Consider the following 18,449-nt stretch of genomic DNA (forward strand, 5'->3'; position numbering starts at 1 on the left):
GTAATAATAATCTTTAATCATCAATAAATGGGTTCAAATGAAAAGGATTCACCCAACAAACGACATAAGATAATACATTAAAACAGAAAATAAGGAATTGTTAAATAAATAATGGAATAATGAACGACTGTACAGCACTTGGCCAAAGTATGGGGACATATGAGTATGTGGGGTTATTAATGTGTGTGTGGTTACCTCAAGGCTGCAGGACAGGGGAGGAGGGGGAGTTGAGAACGGAGTACAGCCATCTGGTTGTATAGCATTTCACTTCTACAGACAGACAGACAGACAGGCAGACAGGACAGTCAGTCAGTTCATTTTGCTGCAACATAAACAAAACAGAAACAACAAAACACACATTCTTTTCATCTCTTACAGGTAGGGACCTGGATGGAGTTTAATATTTATCAGAGAGCTTCCACCACTCTGAGCCTCACACATACCACACACACACACACACAGCCTAACACATAAACACACACAACACACACAACACACACGACACACACACACACACACAGACACACACAGTAAACACACACACACACACACACACACACACAGCAAACACAGCAAACACATGTCAGCTCAGTGTTTCATTATCCTGTGAGAGCAGATGTGTAATGGAGCTGCAGCCCTGCAGTCAGACTGCAGTAACACAGCAGATACACACACACACACACTACCTCATTGTGTGTTTCCAGATGTTTCCAGCTGTTGGGAAACAAGTAGCATTAATCATTTAGTGTCTGCAGTGAACTGTCCTCAAGTGACCTTGTTGTGAGCAGATTCATAGGAACTATTTTCTTCCTACGTATCCTCGCGCAGAAGGAAGTGAGCGAGAGGCTCATGTTGTCAGTGCAGGACTTAAACAATAATGACGACACACAGTGATGAGCAGCGAGACTCCACGCCAACTTTTATGAGAGGAGTTTCTTTTTTTAAAATGTTTTTTATTTTATCTATACTCTTTAGTTATCAATAAATATAATAATATACTAGTAAAGGGAAGAGTTACTAAAACAAATATAATAATTTATTTAAAAAGTATCATAAACCATACATAACCATATTTATTTTTATTAGTTTCCTGTATCTTCTGATATCAGAAAGTCTGACAGCTGAATTTGTTGGTCAGTTTCATCTGTCAGAGTTCATCAACCCGGAGTGGTGATACTCGAGTTACGAATCAAAGATGGACGCTGATCATACTTCCTCTTCTCTCCTCCTCGAGCAGCTGGTGACTCACTAACAGCTCCTGATGGGAACATCACTGTAATCTAAACTCACTGCAGACGAACTGCCGCTCCGTCGGGCCCTGGCCGAGGGAGAAATTATATCTATTAAATAGGAATCACAACAACAACAGGCCTCCTGGGTAACGGAGCAGAAAACCAACAACGCGTCCCTGAAGCGTGCTGACGGACATAAAGGAGGAGGAGATGAGGGAGAAGATACCTGGAGTCTGGCACAGAGGACATCTGCTACATGACGACATATGGAACGGATCCACCATCGGGGCACTTCAAACCTGCCACGGAGCTGTCTGAAGCCGGCTCGTTTGATTTGAAGCACTGGCGCTAAATGGAGCCATCTGTGGAGCTCCCAGATTAACATCAGAGACAACAATGGAGCGAGGTTTAGTCTCAGAGTGGACGCAAGCAAAGACCGTCTTTATTTAGACTCCATCATCAGAGCTCATGATTGTGGTCACTGAATATTAAGAGAAAGGTCAGCATGATGACACAAAGTGAAACTCTGAATATTCTACTATAAAAATCTCTACTACTACTATACAAGTTAAAGTCCTCAAACCGGGTACATGGAGACATATTAAAGCATGTGTAAGCATGACATAACTCTTAAATGCTGAATTGGACCAGCCAAATTTGATTCATATAAAGGTCTCAATAAAGATATCACAAGAAGAAGATATATTTTATTAACCCCCAGAAGGGAACTTATTTTTTATTTATATATTATATGTTATATATAATTATTAATATTTCATACGTTTTAGTGAAGTCCCATAATTTGACGTCGTCTTTCAGAACAGTTAATAAAGCTTTTTATAGTGCTGTAGATACAAGGCAGTGGTCAGTGCTGTAGATACAGGGCAGTGATCTGTACTGTCTATTTGATTCATATTAACAATAATGATATCATTAATATCAATTTATTTTGTAAGTTTTAGTGAAGTCTAATAATATTCAATTATGACCGATTTCGTGTGGCATCTTTAAATGTTAATCACAAACACTTCTTAAAATTATCATTAATTCGTCAGAAAAAATGCCATCATCTCCGTCTGATTCAACTTCCACGAAGCATCAAGGACTAGATCCACGCCTTTTCACGTTTATTATAAAACTTTTAAAAAGTCATAAAACATTAAAGAGGGTAAATTAATGATGAAATAAAATAATTCACTAAGAGAGATTGGCTGCTGTCTATTTACTGTCTCAAAGTCCTGCTGCAAATAAAAACCTCTGATACGTATCAGGGTTAACAACAAAATAAATAAATAAAAATAATAAAAAACAAGAAAAAACAAAACAAGAAAAAGTAAACAAATAAATAGTTTTACATTATTACTATTATTTTATCCATTTATTACTCTTTTTAAATGTTCTTTGTTTTTTGGTTTAAACTTTCATTAGAGCCTGACAACTGTTTTCAGAGAATGAAGAACCTTTAATCAAATTAGCCAACACAAAACTGAATTAAATGGCTGTGAAATGTCTGCCCTCCAATCTTCATCCTCCGGTCCCTCCTCCTCCTCCAGCTCCAGTTACTGACCTGTTCCCAATTACCGTTAATGTGTCCTTGGTGAAGGTGAGGCTGACAGGAAACTGAATTTATGGGTCGCTCTGTTACTTCTGGCTTCAGTCATGCGAGACAGACACTGTCAGCCCGTCGCCCACCTGAGCAGGTGAATTAGTTTGACCTTCGCTCACTCACATCATAGAAACTGGTCCTTTAAGCTGAGTATCAACTGTCTATCAGATTGCACTGTAAAACCTTGAGTTAGTTAAACTCAAACTGTGTGAGGGCACAGATTGCCTTAAACAATATAAGCATAAAAAATATTTGATTTGGGTACAAATATTTATTGTTAAGGTAACTTAAATTAAGTTTAAATTATGAAATTAATACGACTGATGTTTAAAATGGTAGCAAATTAATGTGTTATTACTGTAATAAAGTTGTTAACAATACACACATTTAAGTGAACTCTAAACAACTTTATTAGTTACTTTAAAAGTTTATTTTTGAGTTGGGTTAATTAATGGGAATGAGTGACTCTAGTTCACGCAGGGCTAAATTAGTGATGTAAATTAGCTTAATAATTAGGTCCCAAGCAGCGACCACTGCGAGGACCCTATTGAAACTGCTCTGATTATTATTTATTCCCCAATGATTTGCATTTTGTCCGTCCACAATATAATTGAGCGGTGGTGAAAATATGCGTTTCTATGGATATCGTATATGGGCGTGGCAGAAAGGCTCCACAGTGCCCCCTAAACTGCAGCCCCTGAGGCATGTTTCACTGATATGTATGAAAACTGACAGGCACATGTATCATGTCTATATGTACAAAAAAGCCTCTTGGACCCATACCCCAAACTCAATAGGAAGTTGACCAATTTGAATTTATAGGTAATATATTATTTATTTCATTTGCACACGTTGTATTCTAACAAACTCCTCAAAGACAGTTGATCGGATCAACTTCAAATTTGGTCTAAAGACCTTCACAATGTACATGTGTGCTATTTGTGACTGTGTGTCAAACGGCGTGTCTGTGGCTTGGTGCCCATTTTCGACATTTCGGCGTAAAACAGGAAGCTGTTATAACTTCAGTGTATTTTATCCAATCTCCACCAGTAGTGGAAACAGGAAGTTACATATTTCATTATTTTATGTACTAGCAGGTTGATCAGATCCTGCTGAAATTTGGTCAGACGACCCTCAAGACATAGATGATGATATGTTATGAATCTCGTGACTGTTTGTCGAAAACTGTTGCCGTGGCAATGAGGCAAATGTTGATGGTAACTTTTTTGCAGTTGATGGCAGTTTATGGGGGCTGAACATCCTCCCTTTAACGAGGCAGCCCCGGTGACACGTTTCACACAACATCGATGCCTGCACACCGCAAGGGCCTGTTCATTGCCTTAATTCTTTACTTCTTTTTGGCTTTAGAGGCGGTGCTGCTCAAATAAAGTCTCCTGTCCTGGAGCTGTGCAGAGGTCTGACTTCATATCTGGAGGTCTGATGTGATCATAGAGCTGACTGGAATAATCAGCTTTAATTAAATGATGAAAACTGACTGTTATGGACTATGTTTGTTACATCTGAAGCTGTCAGTCTCCGTTCTTCTCCTCCTTCTGTACAACGATTATCTGAGTGATTTGGAAACCAATAAACTTCCACTTCATCAGTATTATTCCACAGTAAATCAGAGGGACAGACATCACTATGGTCTGACCAGGCCTGTTTCCATGGTGATGGGCTCCCAGGCTCCCACCCTGTCGACATCCCATTGCTCACTGCTGCTGCGACCTTTATCCAGAGATAAATCATTCAGTAGCGGCCCGTGGACACGACTTTAACGAGATTTTGTCACCCGGCTGAACACGGCAAGAGCGGCAGCGTCCTCCTGCCCCGACACACCGACAGGATTCAATCAGAGCCGTCGGCAGGGAAAAAAAAAACCTTGACATCATCATAACGGGAGGAAATAATCTGCTGAGCTCAAGCACTGACTGAACACAAGCTTCCCTGCAGAGATCTGACGCAGAGAATCATGGGAACAACCACATCATTTCTGTTAAGATCTAATCAGACGACCGCCTGAACAACCCGAGTTACAAACGACTCCTCAGAGTTTAATAGTGATACAACTGTCATTGAACCTGGAGGCCAATAAGTAAGGTGAATAAGTTCCTGAAAAAAAACATTAATCTCAACAAATCTACCTCGGTTAAAACATGCTGAAAAAAATCCATAAACACTATCAGAGTTCTGATACGTTTCTACCTGAATTCACCAAAACCATGCTCCAGAGCTGCCCTGTCTCCTAGATCAGGGGTTCTTATTATTCTCAGAGCCTTCACTATCAGGAAAACTCAACTCTGATCAATATTCACAGCAAACAACCTAAAAATTCATCCAAATTGCTTGTTTTATGAATAATTCTTGCACCTATTTCTTTCACTATTTGGGTTCATCAATTACAGTTTATCAGTTGTTCTGTACAATTGATAGTTGTTATGCATTAAATGTAATATGAAGAATATTAAAAGAAAAGGTATCCGCTAAAGGAAAAAGTTGGGAATCAATGCTCCAGATATTAGCCTATTTTAAAACTATCATAAAAGCAGATAAGTATATTTTTTATTTAATCGACATAATGATTTTGCAAAACAAGTAAAATAGACGATAATGCAGCATATGCTTTAGGACCGGGCTACCTTGTAATTGACAAGTGATTCTTAATGAGTCAGTCCAGCTCAATGAAATGAAAAAAACTAAAACACACTAAAAATGCACAAAAAAACAACCAAACTCAGAACAAACTATCAAACTAGGCACTGCTGATTTCATCGCTGTCAAACTCACAACAGCTGTTGGGATGTGACAGACATCAGCGCTCGTACCCGCCAGCGAAACACGACTTGATGCTGCCAGTTGAGATACTTTACATCTGATGTGTGTCAACTAACCGTTACCCAGATGATCACGCAGGAACAGGAAGTAATTTAGAGGTTTGTTACGAATAATGTGGAGGGGATGAAGAAAAACAGTGACTGGAATATGAGTCTTGATTTGACAACACTGAGACCTCAATAACAGCTGTAATTACTTCTTGTGGTTGAGATTTATGTTGCATGTTGACGTGTGGGCGACTTCATCCTGAGCATAGAAAACAGCCCATCAGTCAGAGTGACAGAGGTCTTTAGAGGACTGACTGACACTCTCATCCGTCTCCATTTGTCAGACTGATGTTTAAATATTCAGCTTACAGAGGCTGCAGGCTTCATTACAGACACAATAACAACCTGATGATTTATCTGCTCCGAGAGGATCACCTAGCCTGGGAACCGATCTCAGATCATGATGCTACTTCTTTTTACGACTGTATCAGGTTGAATGTCAGATTTTACTGCAGAACACTGTAAAAAAAAAAATCTGTAAGTTTACAGTTTTTCTGTTCATTTTACAGGTTTCTTCTGTATTTTGTAAATACATTGAAATATAAATAAGAAAAAATAAAAACAAAATACAAATATGTGAAAAACTAAATTATCATAAAATAACTGTTTTTGATTTGCAAATCTATAATATATATTTACTATTTATTTAATATATTAAAGTTTCAACTTTCAACTTTAATACTGTACATACATTTATACAATTATTTAAAATACAGTGTTTATCAGTGAAAANTTTCACAGATAGTGACTTTTATTACAGTTCAATAACTAAAAATTCAGATTAAAATAAGAAAAATCCAATAATAACAGCACTCTTTTTACAGTGTACGGTATGAGACAAAATATCAGATTTTTCCGCAGTAAATAAAAACATGGATAAACCCTGCAGATAAAAGAAGGATAAACTCTTTGAGTGTGACTCAGACTCGTGCTTGGCAGCACAGTCCTGGTCGGCCTGCGGTTTAAATCCCGTCTGTCAGAGAGACTAACCCTGGCTGACGTGTGAGGCTTTGGTCTTAATGAGACCTCGGTAAAATACACCACACCTGCTCGCTTCAAAGCCGCAAATCAATCCCTGCTGCAGAGAGCTCATCCTGCCGCTGAGGAGGAGTTTAATCTCCTGTTGCAGAGATTCCCCCATCCTCAGCTCCTCTCTGGTCTCAAAGGACTCGTCTTGAAAGTGAAGGACCGTCTCCTCCTATTGGCTTTCATCAGGCTGCGTTTTAAACTGAGAGCTTTGAGATGGTTTGATGCTGAACACAGAGTTTTGTCTCCGCTGCCTTCAGATCAGGCAGAAGGTTTTAATTTGGACTTTGAAGTTTGAGGAAGGCTGTTGTCTGCAGCAGAGAGTCCCCGTCATGTTTTCTGATTCCGACGGGACTCAAATTAAATACTGTCTGGGGAAATCAAATCATGTCGTACAGATGCTCCTGTGACACGAGACATTATCTGTTATTCCAGTTGTTGGATCTTACTGAAGAATCCCATCCACCCCGTACAGTTTCACTTATACACTGCTAAATATGGACAGCTGTACATTTGTTATGATTACACTATTGATGATCAAAAACTTGCTGATGATGAGCAGCTCATCCTACCAACAGTCGAGTTTTAAACTCAATACAGATCCAGGTTTTAGTGATCTGACTGAGGGGCTAAAATACAAATAAAATGTTCCAGGATAACATATTTCCAGGACATTTTAATCAGTTTCCATGACTGGAAAACTAGTCTCTAAATTTCTAGGTTTTTCAGCGGGAACCCTGCATCACCAAGCTCTCCTTAGCTAACCAGTCTCACATTTACTCTTGTCCTGAGGATTTTCTTCTTAGCTTCCTCATTTAACAAACTACTACAAATTCTACCAGAAGCGTCAATTTCAGGGTACACGAATTTAAAGCGTCTTCAGTGTGGCTGACGTGTTGTGCTTGCTGTGCTCTCAAAAGTTGAGATTTTTCCATCTTTATGAAGCGTGGACACGCTAATAAATCTATTTTCCAGAGGGAAAACCAGAGAATATTTTCTCCATATCCAGTTTCTGATCCAGTTTCACCAAAATGACAACATGATACTGAAGATGATATTTTAAAGTACAAAAGTTACATAATGATGCCGAGGCCTCATTTAAACTATCCAGATAATATCCAGGTGAGATTAACTGCACTTTAATTTACACACAATCTGTCTTGGTTTTCTCAGCTGAATGCAAATCAGAATTATCTCCAGTCCAGAAGAACTTTTAATAATAGGCAAGTAGATTGACGTCATCCTGGATCCACATTTTTATTACACACATAAAGACCGCTCAGCTGTAGCTGGTTTTTAATGATTTTCTGCCATCAGACGGCGGCCATGTTGGCTCAAAGCCGTCAGTTTCCTTCAGGAAGCTTCCAGCTGCTGGCAGGTTCTCCTCCTGGAAGGGGTGATTTTACCTGTTTGATTGTTTTCAGCTCTCTCTGACTTGTTCTATTCTCGTCTACAGCCCCTGCTGTTGCTGCTGCCGTGACCCAATTTCAGCATTACGATCAATACAGTTTCATTTTTATCAAATCCAGAGAATGAGTGAAAAACAAAGTCACTGAGGGAATAAAGAGAGTCGGTGGAGGAGCATCAGTGATGTAAACACACTTTTCCTCCATCAGCAGCGTGTAAAAGGCTCTGAACTCTATTGTATTCAAAGAAAAGGAGCTTCTGACCCAATAAAAGTCAAATCAGCGGTGAGGAAAAAGCACAAATCTCCTCAGCTCGCCTCTACCAGCAGCAGGTTGGGCTACAATTTAATTGAAGGGAGCGTTTCTGTTTAAGAAACACTCCACGTTTTCCTGTCCCTGAACACATCGCTCCCTCCAGCCTCAACCTGCTTAGAGAAACACTCTCCGGATCCTTTATGTCCTCCTTTCTCAGACTGTCGTCATCATTACATCGTCTCAACAATGTTTCTCCTCTCACACATTCATCATCAGTGTAATATCTTTACAAACACATCCTTGAAAGAAAATTCTGTTTCAAAACTGATATAACTTTGCACTCGCCGCCTCTGGGTTTTGTGGGAAAAGAGTTTCCAGACTGCAAGAATAAATTGAAAGGATATGCAATAGCTTCCCCAAAGTGATCACTGAAAGAATCACTTACTAACTTACGTGTCAGCAGATCTGCCATTCAGCAGCAACAGTGAGCAAACCTTGGAGACTGCTAGCAGCTAACTGTTCCTGTTATTTTTGCAGGCTAAGTTGGGAAACTGTATTATGGATGTTTTCAAATATCCTCAGATAACAACTGTCAGATTGTGCTGCAGTACATTCCTCACATGCAGTTTCTGCAGTTTACTACAGTAAACATAACAGATATTCATACAGAAGATTTGTTAATCTTATTAAATATAAAATATTTTACTATTTTCAAGAGAAATTTAAGTTCATGAAGGAAGGAGTCAGTGTCATCTGTTTCCCAGCATGCTTTGCAGTCCTACCTGAGCAGGATCACTTTCACCTTGGAAGCGGCACTCTTAATGATGGCCGAGGCGTTCTGGTGACTCCGCCCATAAAGGACCTGGTTGTTAATCTGAAGAACAAAGAGATATTGATAATTGAACTCATATCCATATAAACATACAATAACAAATACTTATTGATACATCAATAAATAAGGGAGAGTTAAATATGATCACATTAAAATCGACACAACAGATGAAAGAATGAAGAAAGGTTTTGGGGCAGCTCCACTGGCTGCACATAAAAACCAATACCTATCCACAGTCTCAGGTCCTCAGTTTCAGTCTTCTTCATACAGCATGATGTTTCATTTAGTAATTGATGGTCCCCATTGTAGAGTTAAAACGAGAACCATATAAAGGCATGGGTATGCTTTTAGGGCGGGGCTACCTGTTCGTGATGACAGCGTCAATTCTCAGTGAGTCCGTCCAGCTCAACGCACCAAACTCCAAACTAACCAGGACCTCAGAAATGACATTTTGCAGCATTAGGATCAGGCTTTGGTCCCTATGAGGATTACCGGTGCCGACAAAGTCAGTGTGTATAGGAGAAAACGTCCCCAATATGTAACAAAAACACGTAAATACACACACGTTTAATTGAGACAGACATTAATTGAAAGGTCATTGAGCTGTAAGACAGTAAACTAAGTAAAAAGCTACCAGCACCTGCAAATGTTAAATCAATGTCTCATCTACACACACACACACACACACACACTGATAGAAAAGTAAAAGAGTTTCTATTTTCTTATTTTCTTCTCTCATCACATGATGTTCCATAATGTTTGTATAATAGATGAACCTGATGTTACACACTCCATTTTATTATATGGATTTCTGAACTAATGCGTCTGTATGTTTGTCTTATCAATGCAAATAGCTGTGTGTGTGTGTGTGTGTGTGTGTAATCGTCCAGGCTTTCCTCGGCTCAACATCTATTTTTCATGCAGTCTGTGACACCCCTGTAATGAGGAGGAGGCGAGATAGAGGATGTCGGTGTTTCTGTCTTTAATATTAATGTGAATCTCACACACAAACACACACACACACACACACACACACACACACACACAGGTTGTTGACTTTTTGCAGATGATGTTGTTCGTCTCATCCACGCTGCCATACAAAGGCTAAAATAATAATATATATTCTCTAAGTAATCATAACCAATTATTTGACCTGTTACCCCAAATTGTAGATAATAAGATGATACAAATGTGTCAATCACTAAGGTAAGTTCACCGTAAGCAATCCCTGCTTTATGTCTGTTTGACTCCTAAATGGGAACCAATCAGTTTACTAAATGAACATCATTGGCTGTATATGGAAGTTAACAGCTGAAACGACGAGACGAGAACCTAGAAACTCATCAGGAAACTTGTTTTACTGAGCCATAATCAACTGAGAAGTCGGCTCATTTCTCCATAAGACTGTTTAAAATCTGTTTTTATTGCAACCAGTGGAGCTCCCCTGCTGGACATTAAATAAAATTCAGACACTTCACAGACCTGGTGGCTCCGTCTCTTAAATATACTGTGAAAGTATATTCGCATAAACACGAAATTACATATTATTAAATGTGTATTTATATATTACATTTTATATTTGTTTCATGTGTAAAAATTTCAAAAATATAAGAATTTAAGTGTTATTTTATGAGCTTTAATGTGTAATTCTTGCTGTATAGATTAGTAACATAGTGTGTAATGTAACACCTGACTATAGTTGTACTATCTGCTCCCTGTAACACCTAAAATAGATACAAATACAACAGAGACAGAGAGAATATTATTATAGAATGTTATAAGACTACCTGTCCTTTATTAAAACTGTGTGAATGTGATGAGAAGATATTTGTTTACCTGCAAAACGCAGAAAGACAAACAAACGTCTGAAACGTCTGATTATTTTTAGGACTTTATGTTCAAGAGTAATTCAGTGAGAATAAAACCTCCACCACCTGCAGGGCCGTCATCAATATGCATCTTCAGACTACAACCGCTCTGACAGCTTTATGAGGCTGCGCAGCGGTCAGAGCTAAATGCTAACCGACAGAGGCTTCAGGTGTACGAGCAAATGAATCACCAGGATACAAGCAGGTGCAGTTTCAGCGTTAATTCAATCTGGTCTCACCTCCAGCAGCTCGTCTCCGACCCTGATGCGTCCGTCTCGAGCGGCCGGCCCTCCCGGATGGAGTCCCACCACGAAGATGCTAAGGCGGGAACGGTCCCTGTTCCCCGCCAGGCTGAGACCCAAACCCTGCCGCTCCTTCTCCAGCTCCACGCACAGCAGCTCTCCCTGAAGGTCTCCATAACGCTCACACCAACGCTCTACAGGAGGAGGAAGAGGAGGGTTAACAGAGGCCTTCAGTATCGCTCTGACAGCTGTAATAATGGAAACAAACAGTCCACCACGCTCAAACAACAACCTGATACCAACGATCATTCATTCCTATTTCTGTTCAGACGCATCTGTAGCAACACAGAGAGGACTGTAGAAGATTACAGCTAACCAGTTGGAAAACATAACTTAAAGTAGAGCGATGGTGACTTTTACAGTAATGGACAAAACCAAGTTACGATGATGTAAGTACGTTTCCAGGAGGGAGCTGCAGGTCTGTGCTCACAAAGTAATCATTAAAATCATGAAGGTTTAGATTCATAATAGTATGAAAGAGTCGTGGAGCTGATTTTTCTCAGAAAGTAAACTTCAGGAAGAAACTGAAGTCCATTTTGAAATGACAAATGTGTTCAAGCAAAGGAGAAACACTGTAATGTTCCTTAAAAGCCCAACTGAATGGATACATCGTTATACTGTCAGTCACACAGCGACTCCATAATCATACAGCCATCATTAATGTGGGACTCTTTCTCTACCCTCCATTAAGGAGAAGAGGAAGACAGAAAAAGATCAAAGAAAACACAGCAAACACAAACAGAAAACGCAACATGGACCTCTTCTCTTGTAACAGCACTGCTGCATAATAACTACGGTGGCTGAGAGGTATCAGCAAACGGCAAAAACCACAACACAAATCCAACAGTCACAACACAGCGGAGGTTCACATCCAAATTTAAATATTTAATGTCTTTATATATTTAATATTAATGCACTCTGCCATTTAGTGCTAGGCTAGTATGAAGCTAGCTGTGCTGTAGCATTACATCTTTGAAACAAACTAACATCTAACCAGAAAGAAACAGTGATCAGAGCTAGCGAACAACGTTTCAATTACTTCTTAAACGGGAAACAACTTTCTTTCTCTTCCACAGTAGCATAAGTAACTGTTTGCTCTCAGTTCTTATTTTTGTTCTGTTTGTGGACGTTGTTACCTGTAGACAACCAAGTGAATAATATATTTTGTATCTGAATGTTGCAGGATTTTTGAAAAAGAAAGTAAATAAAAACTCTAAATGAAAAATATATACATGTAAATAATTAAAGCAAATAATTAAATATTCAGATGACTAGTCGCCAAGGAAAATCTTTAGTCGGGACAGCACTACAAATTTTTTAACTTTATTGTGGATAAAAAACAAGGTAGAACCTCTTCTTATAAGTCTGAAAATTTTTAGGAACTAACTTTAATTTTGCAAGATTTTAGCCCCCCTGCTCAGCACCAGTGAGTAGAGAGGAAGAGGAGGAGGATTTATGGAGGGAATAATCGGATATTAGAGAGTAAAGAGAGAGAGGACGAATGAATGAGAGTAGGATGAGACGTGGCGGGAGGAGGCGTATTAAATTAAATTTGGTGTCAGACAAAATGCTGCTCAACAGTCCGTGAAACAAACAACAAACAGAAACGTGAGTGAAATATAAAACTGGGATTAAAAACAGGATCCTGTCTGACGGAGGATTAGAGACACACGGCGGCCGTCTGAGTGAAAAACTAAACGTTTGAGAGCTCACGTGGTTCCTGACCTTTAACTGAAATAAAACCTTTGTTCCCGGACGGCTGCTGCTGCTGCTCTGGAGCTACGAGGAGTTCTGTGTGTTTAGTAACTGACAGCTGTGATGTGAACATCTGCAGTAATACGCTCTGTGATTTAAAGGTCGCCGCAGTTATCCGAACAGGACGCAGATGAACTGGTTCAGTGGGTGAATCCCCTCAAACTGAACCTCAACAGCGTCAGTTACAGAATATACTGACATATTCCGGATTTAACAGGTCATATGAGAAGATCTTTTTTACGCTTATATTTAGATACTTATATTAACAGGCTGTTACTGTAACATCAGTCCAGTGATTATTCTACTTGTTGAGTACAGCAAAGTTAATTAGAAATGTACAGTATGGATCTCCAGCGTATGTTGGATAATTAGCATTAATAATCAGTTATATAGACAATGTTTCAGCAACTGATTGGTTAATTATACAAAATACAATATAGGGCATTTATATGTTTAATACATAACTACAAAGACAGAGGTGTGAAGAAATATTACGTCTGAACATTCACACCGATTAACATTGAGCTTTCTTGATTTTAAAACGCAGGTCCGAGGTATTAATCATATAAATAACCTCAAATGAACCACTGAGAGTTGAAATATGGTCAGCTGCTGTTTAAACATCCATTTTATGTTTTGAAAATGTCACAAATGTGGATTCAGCATCATCAATAACCTCCAAAACCAACTCCTATATTGTCCTTATAGCTGATTATTAATGCTAATTATGCTAATTGTGCAACACATGCAAGTTAGCATCCGTCAGTTTCTAAATGCTGAACCCCAACTTTATACTTTGCTCACAGGAAGGGATCTCTTGGGAAAATCGGGGGCTAAAGATGATTTCGAGAGAGGGCTGAGGAGAAGGGAGGAGGAAGAGGAGGAGGAGATGAGATGTCATGCGTGGTAAGAGGATGAAGATACAGCGGGAGAGAGATAATGATGACAAATGTAAAGAGAGCAATGGAGTGAGAAATGGAGGAGAGCGAAGGAGTGAGATTGATGGAGGATGAAGAGAGAGGGAGGTGGCGTTGTGAAGGAGGTCCAGGTGTTTAATTCCCTCGCTGTGGAAGGAGGAAGAGGAGCGTCCAGGAGGACGAAGGCACAGACAGATGTTGGTTCATCAGTGGTGTGTTTTCAGTTTCTGATCGTCCAACAGTGACATTTGTGTCCTTTAAAATTCAACTTTAGCTGCAATAATTCGTTTTTTGGCCACAAAAGAAACACGACACTAATGTAGGAAGTTAATATTTTATATTAAATTTAGTTTTAAGCCTTTAGACAAAAGAAAATTTCACTTCAGCCTTTTAACTCCAAAATACCAGATACCTTAACCCAAAGATTAAAAGTCCCACCAATCAGTTTATTATCGTTAATGATCCATGAATATTAACACATTCATTCCCAGCAAGCTGACTCAGAGTTCCCAAGATGCACTCTGTCTGAACCAATCCGACAGCTTCCAATCAGGAGAGGAGGACGAGACCTCAGTGTGTGACAGCAGCTGAGGGCAGGAACTCAACAAAGAAACAGGAAAGAGAAAAGTTTAACAGAGAGGACGGAAACGTGTGTGTGTGTGTGTGTATGTCAGGTAACAAAATCATCCATCAGTGTCATATAACACAAACACCAATCAATCAAACTGAACAGACGTGTCTCCAGTTGAACAGGACGTTGGTGTACAGTCTAATATTTAACAAACTGCTGACTCATGAATCACTTTTATGGTTAAATTTAATTAGAATACAAAAACTTGTGACAAACTTGTTCGCGTACGTTTTACAGAGGAACCGAAATCACACCTATGAACACTTTGACTCAGCTACGAGAGCTAACGTTATGCTACGAGCCTCGTAGAATATTACAGTATATAAATATAAAATATTATAATATTTATTTCACTTTGACAGGATAAAGCTGGTATTATTTTGCCCTTTTTTATTATCAACAAATCCTCTAAAGAGACCAAAACTAAGAATAAATGTCTAATCGTCTGCTGGCGGAGCTGATATTCCTCTGTGCTGCAGAGCCAAAATCTATTAAAAACACATGAAAAAGACTGTTGCACCGAGTCTCAAATGGAAAACCTGCTGGGAAACAATGAAACAGTGAAGAAGAGGAGGAGGAATACGTGACAACAGATTCAGTTTTAACTGTCAATGAAACTCTTTATGCAGATTCCCCCGAACGCTTCTATCTGAGGTTGTTTCAGGTTTCTGTACATAAACACTCTCAGTCTCTTCCCTGGAGGTCTGTTCAGCAACAGGGGGTCACACACTACAAGATCTTTCACAAGATCAATAAGACCATTAATAACGAGCACATCATGTTTAATTAGGAAAGTAGTTTAAAACGTGCACACAAAGAGCAACCATTAACAGCACACTGCTGTTAGAATAATCCTGATCAGCCAGCGTCAGTAATCAATACTCACAATATTAAAGCATCAATCAAACTAATTATCATTTCTTTTATCCACTTGATAGACCTGTTAATGCAATCATCACATCGGCAAACCACCAAGCTTCACAACGCATCACCTTAACTTGATTCAACTGTCCGGTCTCTGAGACTTGTGAAACGAACTGTTCTGTACCTACGGGAATCCAATTCATTTGATCCTCAAAACTCTCTCCCACAAAACAAAAGGTCCGGTTGTTGAACATAGAATTCCATTTCCACCAGACCACATCCCCCCTACTGAGGCAGCTCCGTGCTGTGTTCCTTACTGTGAGCGAAAGGCACCGACTGCAGGCACCCTTTGCCCGTTGTGTCAAAGGACATACACTGCTGACGTTTACTCATATTGTGCTGGCTCGGTTTGGAACCATAAGAGATTCTACATGCACGATATATTAAAACCAGTGAATACACACTCAAACCTAGCGCATAGGAAATTCAATAAATACATGACTCGTTTACATGGGCCACTCCTGTTACCATGGAGACTGTTATATTTCTGATTATTTCCGATTGATCAATCAGTTGCTCCACGCATTATAAATTATCCGGATGTGATAAGAGAAAAATTTATGATACCACCAGTGCACCAAGATCTAATACAATGCAGTTCTGGAAAAGTTCTACACTACTCGAATTATATTACCAATTACTTTCAATACTCATGCGTTTAAAGTGGTGCAATTCTTTGCCACGTTCTCCCTCCGATTCACCCGCTACAAAATCAAGACTGCAGCAAGAATTCCAGACATATGGTTAACAATATATTATCGACTTTATTGATAAATAATTAATGCAGTAGTAGGATGACAATCCATACATGATAAATCGGATGATAATGTATACACAAAAACAAACAACAGAATATGTGGACAAAACATGAACTATTGACTATAGGAGTTCAGAAGCGATGTGAATTTGTTTGTAATCGGTGGCAAATTTAAACATATTTATACGAAGTAAGGTCTAGAAAATTTTACCATAGACCCTCCACCACACACCACAACCACAGGTTGTCTGCTGTAATCTTCACATAAATGAGAGGCTAGTACGCTCCATCCAACATACCAGCCAGGCGTGTGTGTTGTCGTCGTGTGTGATGTGTGAGTGTGCTGACATTTACCTTTGATCACAGTCACTCTATGCTCCGTATCATGAACACCACACACTACAATCTTTAAATAACCACATATATTCAAATATTCCATGGCTATGCCAGTACGCCAGTAGGGAGTCGTGTGTGTGTGTGTGTGTGTGTTGTGTGTGCCTTCCTGTTGTGTGTGCGCGCTGTCTGCAGCGTTGATGTTTCCCATTGTGTTGGTTGTGTCTTGTGTGCTGTGTTCCGTGTCTGTGTGTGTGTGTTGTTACATTGTGTGGTGTGTGTGTGTGTGCTGTTGGGTGTGTGTTGTGTGCAAGTACACGTTAACACCTCCTGCGTGTGTTTTCCAGAATTGATCAAGCGTATTCATCAAGTGTGTGTACAGACATAACCACAATCGTCAAACCACACTGCACGGGAGGTGTGTGTGTGATGTGGGATCTCTCGTGTTGTGTGTGTGTGTGTCGTCCTCTGTGGTGTTGTCTTGATGGTGTGTTATCACTCATCAATCATGTACTCCTGCAAGTATTATTTTTCCTGTAATTATTTTGGTATCTGTATGAACTAGATACAGAGGCTCTGGAGGTCACTCGAGAGCAGGATTTTTGCATTATGAGACCATCCTGTTTTTCCACTCATAGTGTGTGTGTTGTGTGTTTGTGTGTTGTCGCCAAAAGTTCAAAAAGCCGTGTCTTCAATTGTTTATAGGGTGTTGTTAGAAGAACGTCTTATTATTGAAAGTTCTCTAAAGACAGCTTCCCCCTGCAGTTAACATAAAGTAGTCATTAAAACATACTGCTTTAGATGTTATGGTAGAAAGAAAACTGAAGTATGCCTGGTCTATTAGATTATATAAATCAAAGTTAAAGTCTTAAAATGTAAACATCAGGAAATAACGCAGTCTGTGATGCTCACTGGACATCTGATATCCTGTTACTTGTTGTCACTGAATTGATATTAAATCAGAAATAATGTCACACACTTAATGATGTTGTGAATTCACTGGGGTTTAGGATCTAGCAGGCAGAAATATAGAATACTATGTGACCTTCTTGTTTATCTCTGCATTGTGATTTGTCCTGTTCGTTGTGTCCAAGCAAACGCAGACGGGCCAGTTAAAAAACGTGGAACGATTCCAGACGCGTGCAGAGTGGAGTGCTATTGTCCCTGAAAACGACATTTTCGTAGTCTCCTGATTTCCAGCTGTTGGGTACTGTTGTTTGAGAGATGCACGTGCAGACACGATCGCATTGTGTGAAATGCTGTCAAAGGACCGCCGATCCATCTCGGCTCCATCGTAGAGCACATCGTCAAAAACCCTAGAATAAACTTCAGTGTTTAAGACAGGAAGCAGCATTATATTTTGATCAGCTACATACACTGTAACTTTAATGTGATGTACAATATGTTATCAGTATTAACTGTATCCTTTATGGATGTATTATTGAATCCTGTATTGACCTATTTTAGCTTCGTGTTTTCTAGAGTTTAACGTGTTTGTTACGAAACTAGTTAGGGTAATTGTCTAAAATGTGATATTGTCTTAAAGGGAGTTTCTGTGCACGGGAAGGACCTTTTTGAGTTTGGAATCAAACTGCTGAGTACTGATCTTGTTAACAGTTTAGTCCTCAACCTTACTAGTATAACACCTAGCTTAACTGATAAAGTGCTGTTATATTTTCTCATAGAAGAAATTGATTTTTTGATCAGGTTGTCCTGAACAGTT

At 39.3% G+C, this 18,449-nt stretch overlaps 1 protein-coding gene across 1 annotated transcript in view; it reads right to left on the reverse strand.

Moving 5' to 3' along the window:
- patj (PATJ crumbs cell polarity complex component) overlaps positions 1–18,449 on the reverse strand; it is a gene marked incomplete in the record, with an annotated part of 80,891 nt that overhangs the window by 12,341 nt on the left and 50,101 nt on the right. Inside the window, 4 exon segments of the mRNA XM_035653518.1 lie at positions 196–239; positions 242–270; positions 9,190–9,281; positions 11,347–11,543. Of these exon segments, the coding sequence (XP_035509411.1) occupies positions 196–239; positions 242–270; positions 9,190–9,281; positions 11,347–11,543 (362 nt within the window).

Source organism: Morone saxatilis, unplaced genomic scaffold (genome assembly GCF_004916995.1).
Source record: "Morone saxatilis isolate NCDOM2014 unplaced genomic scaffold, NCSU_SB_2.0 Contig12, whole genome shotgun sequence".
Classification (NCBI taxonomy): domain Eukaryota; kingdom Metazoa; phylum Chordata; class Actinopteri; family Moronidae; genus Morone; species Morone saxatilis.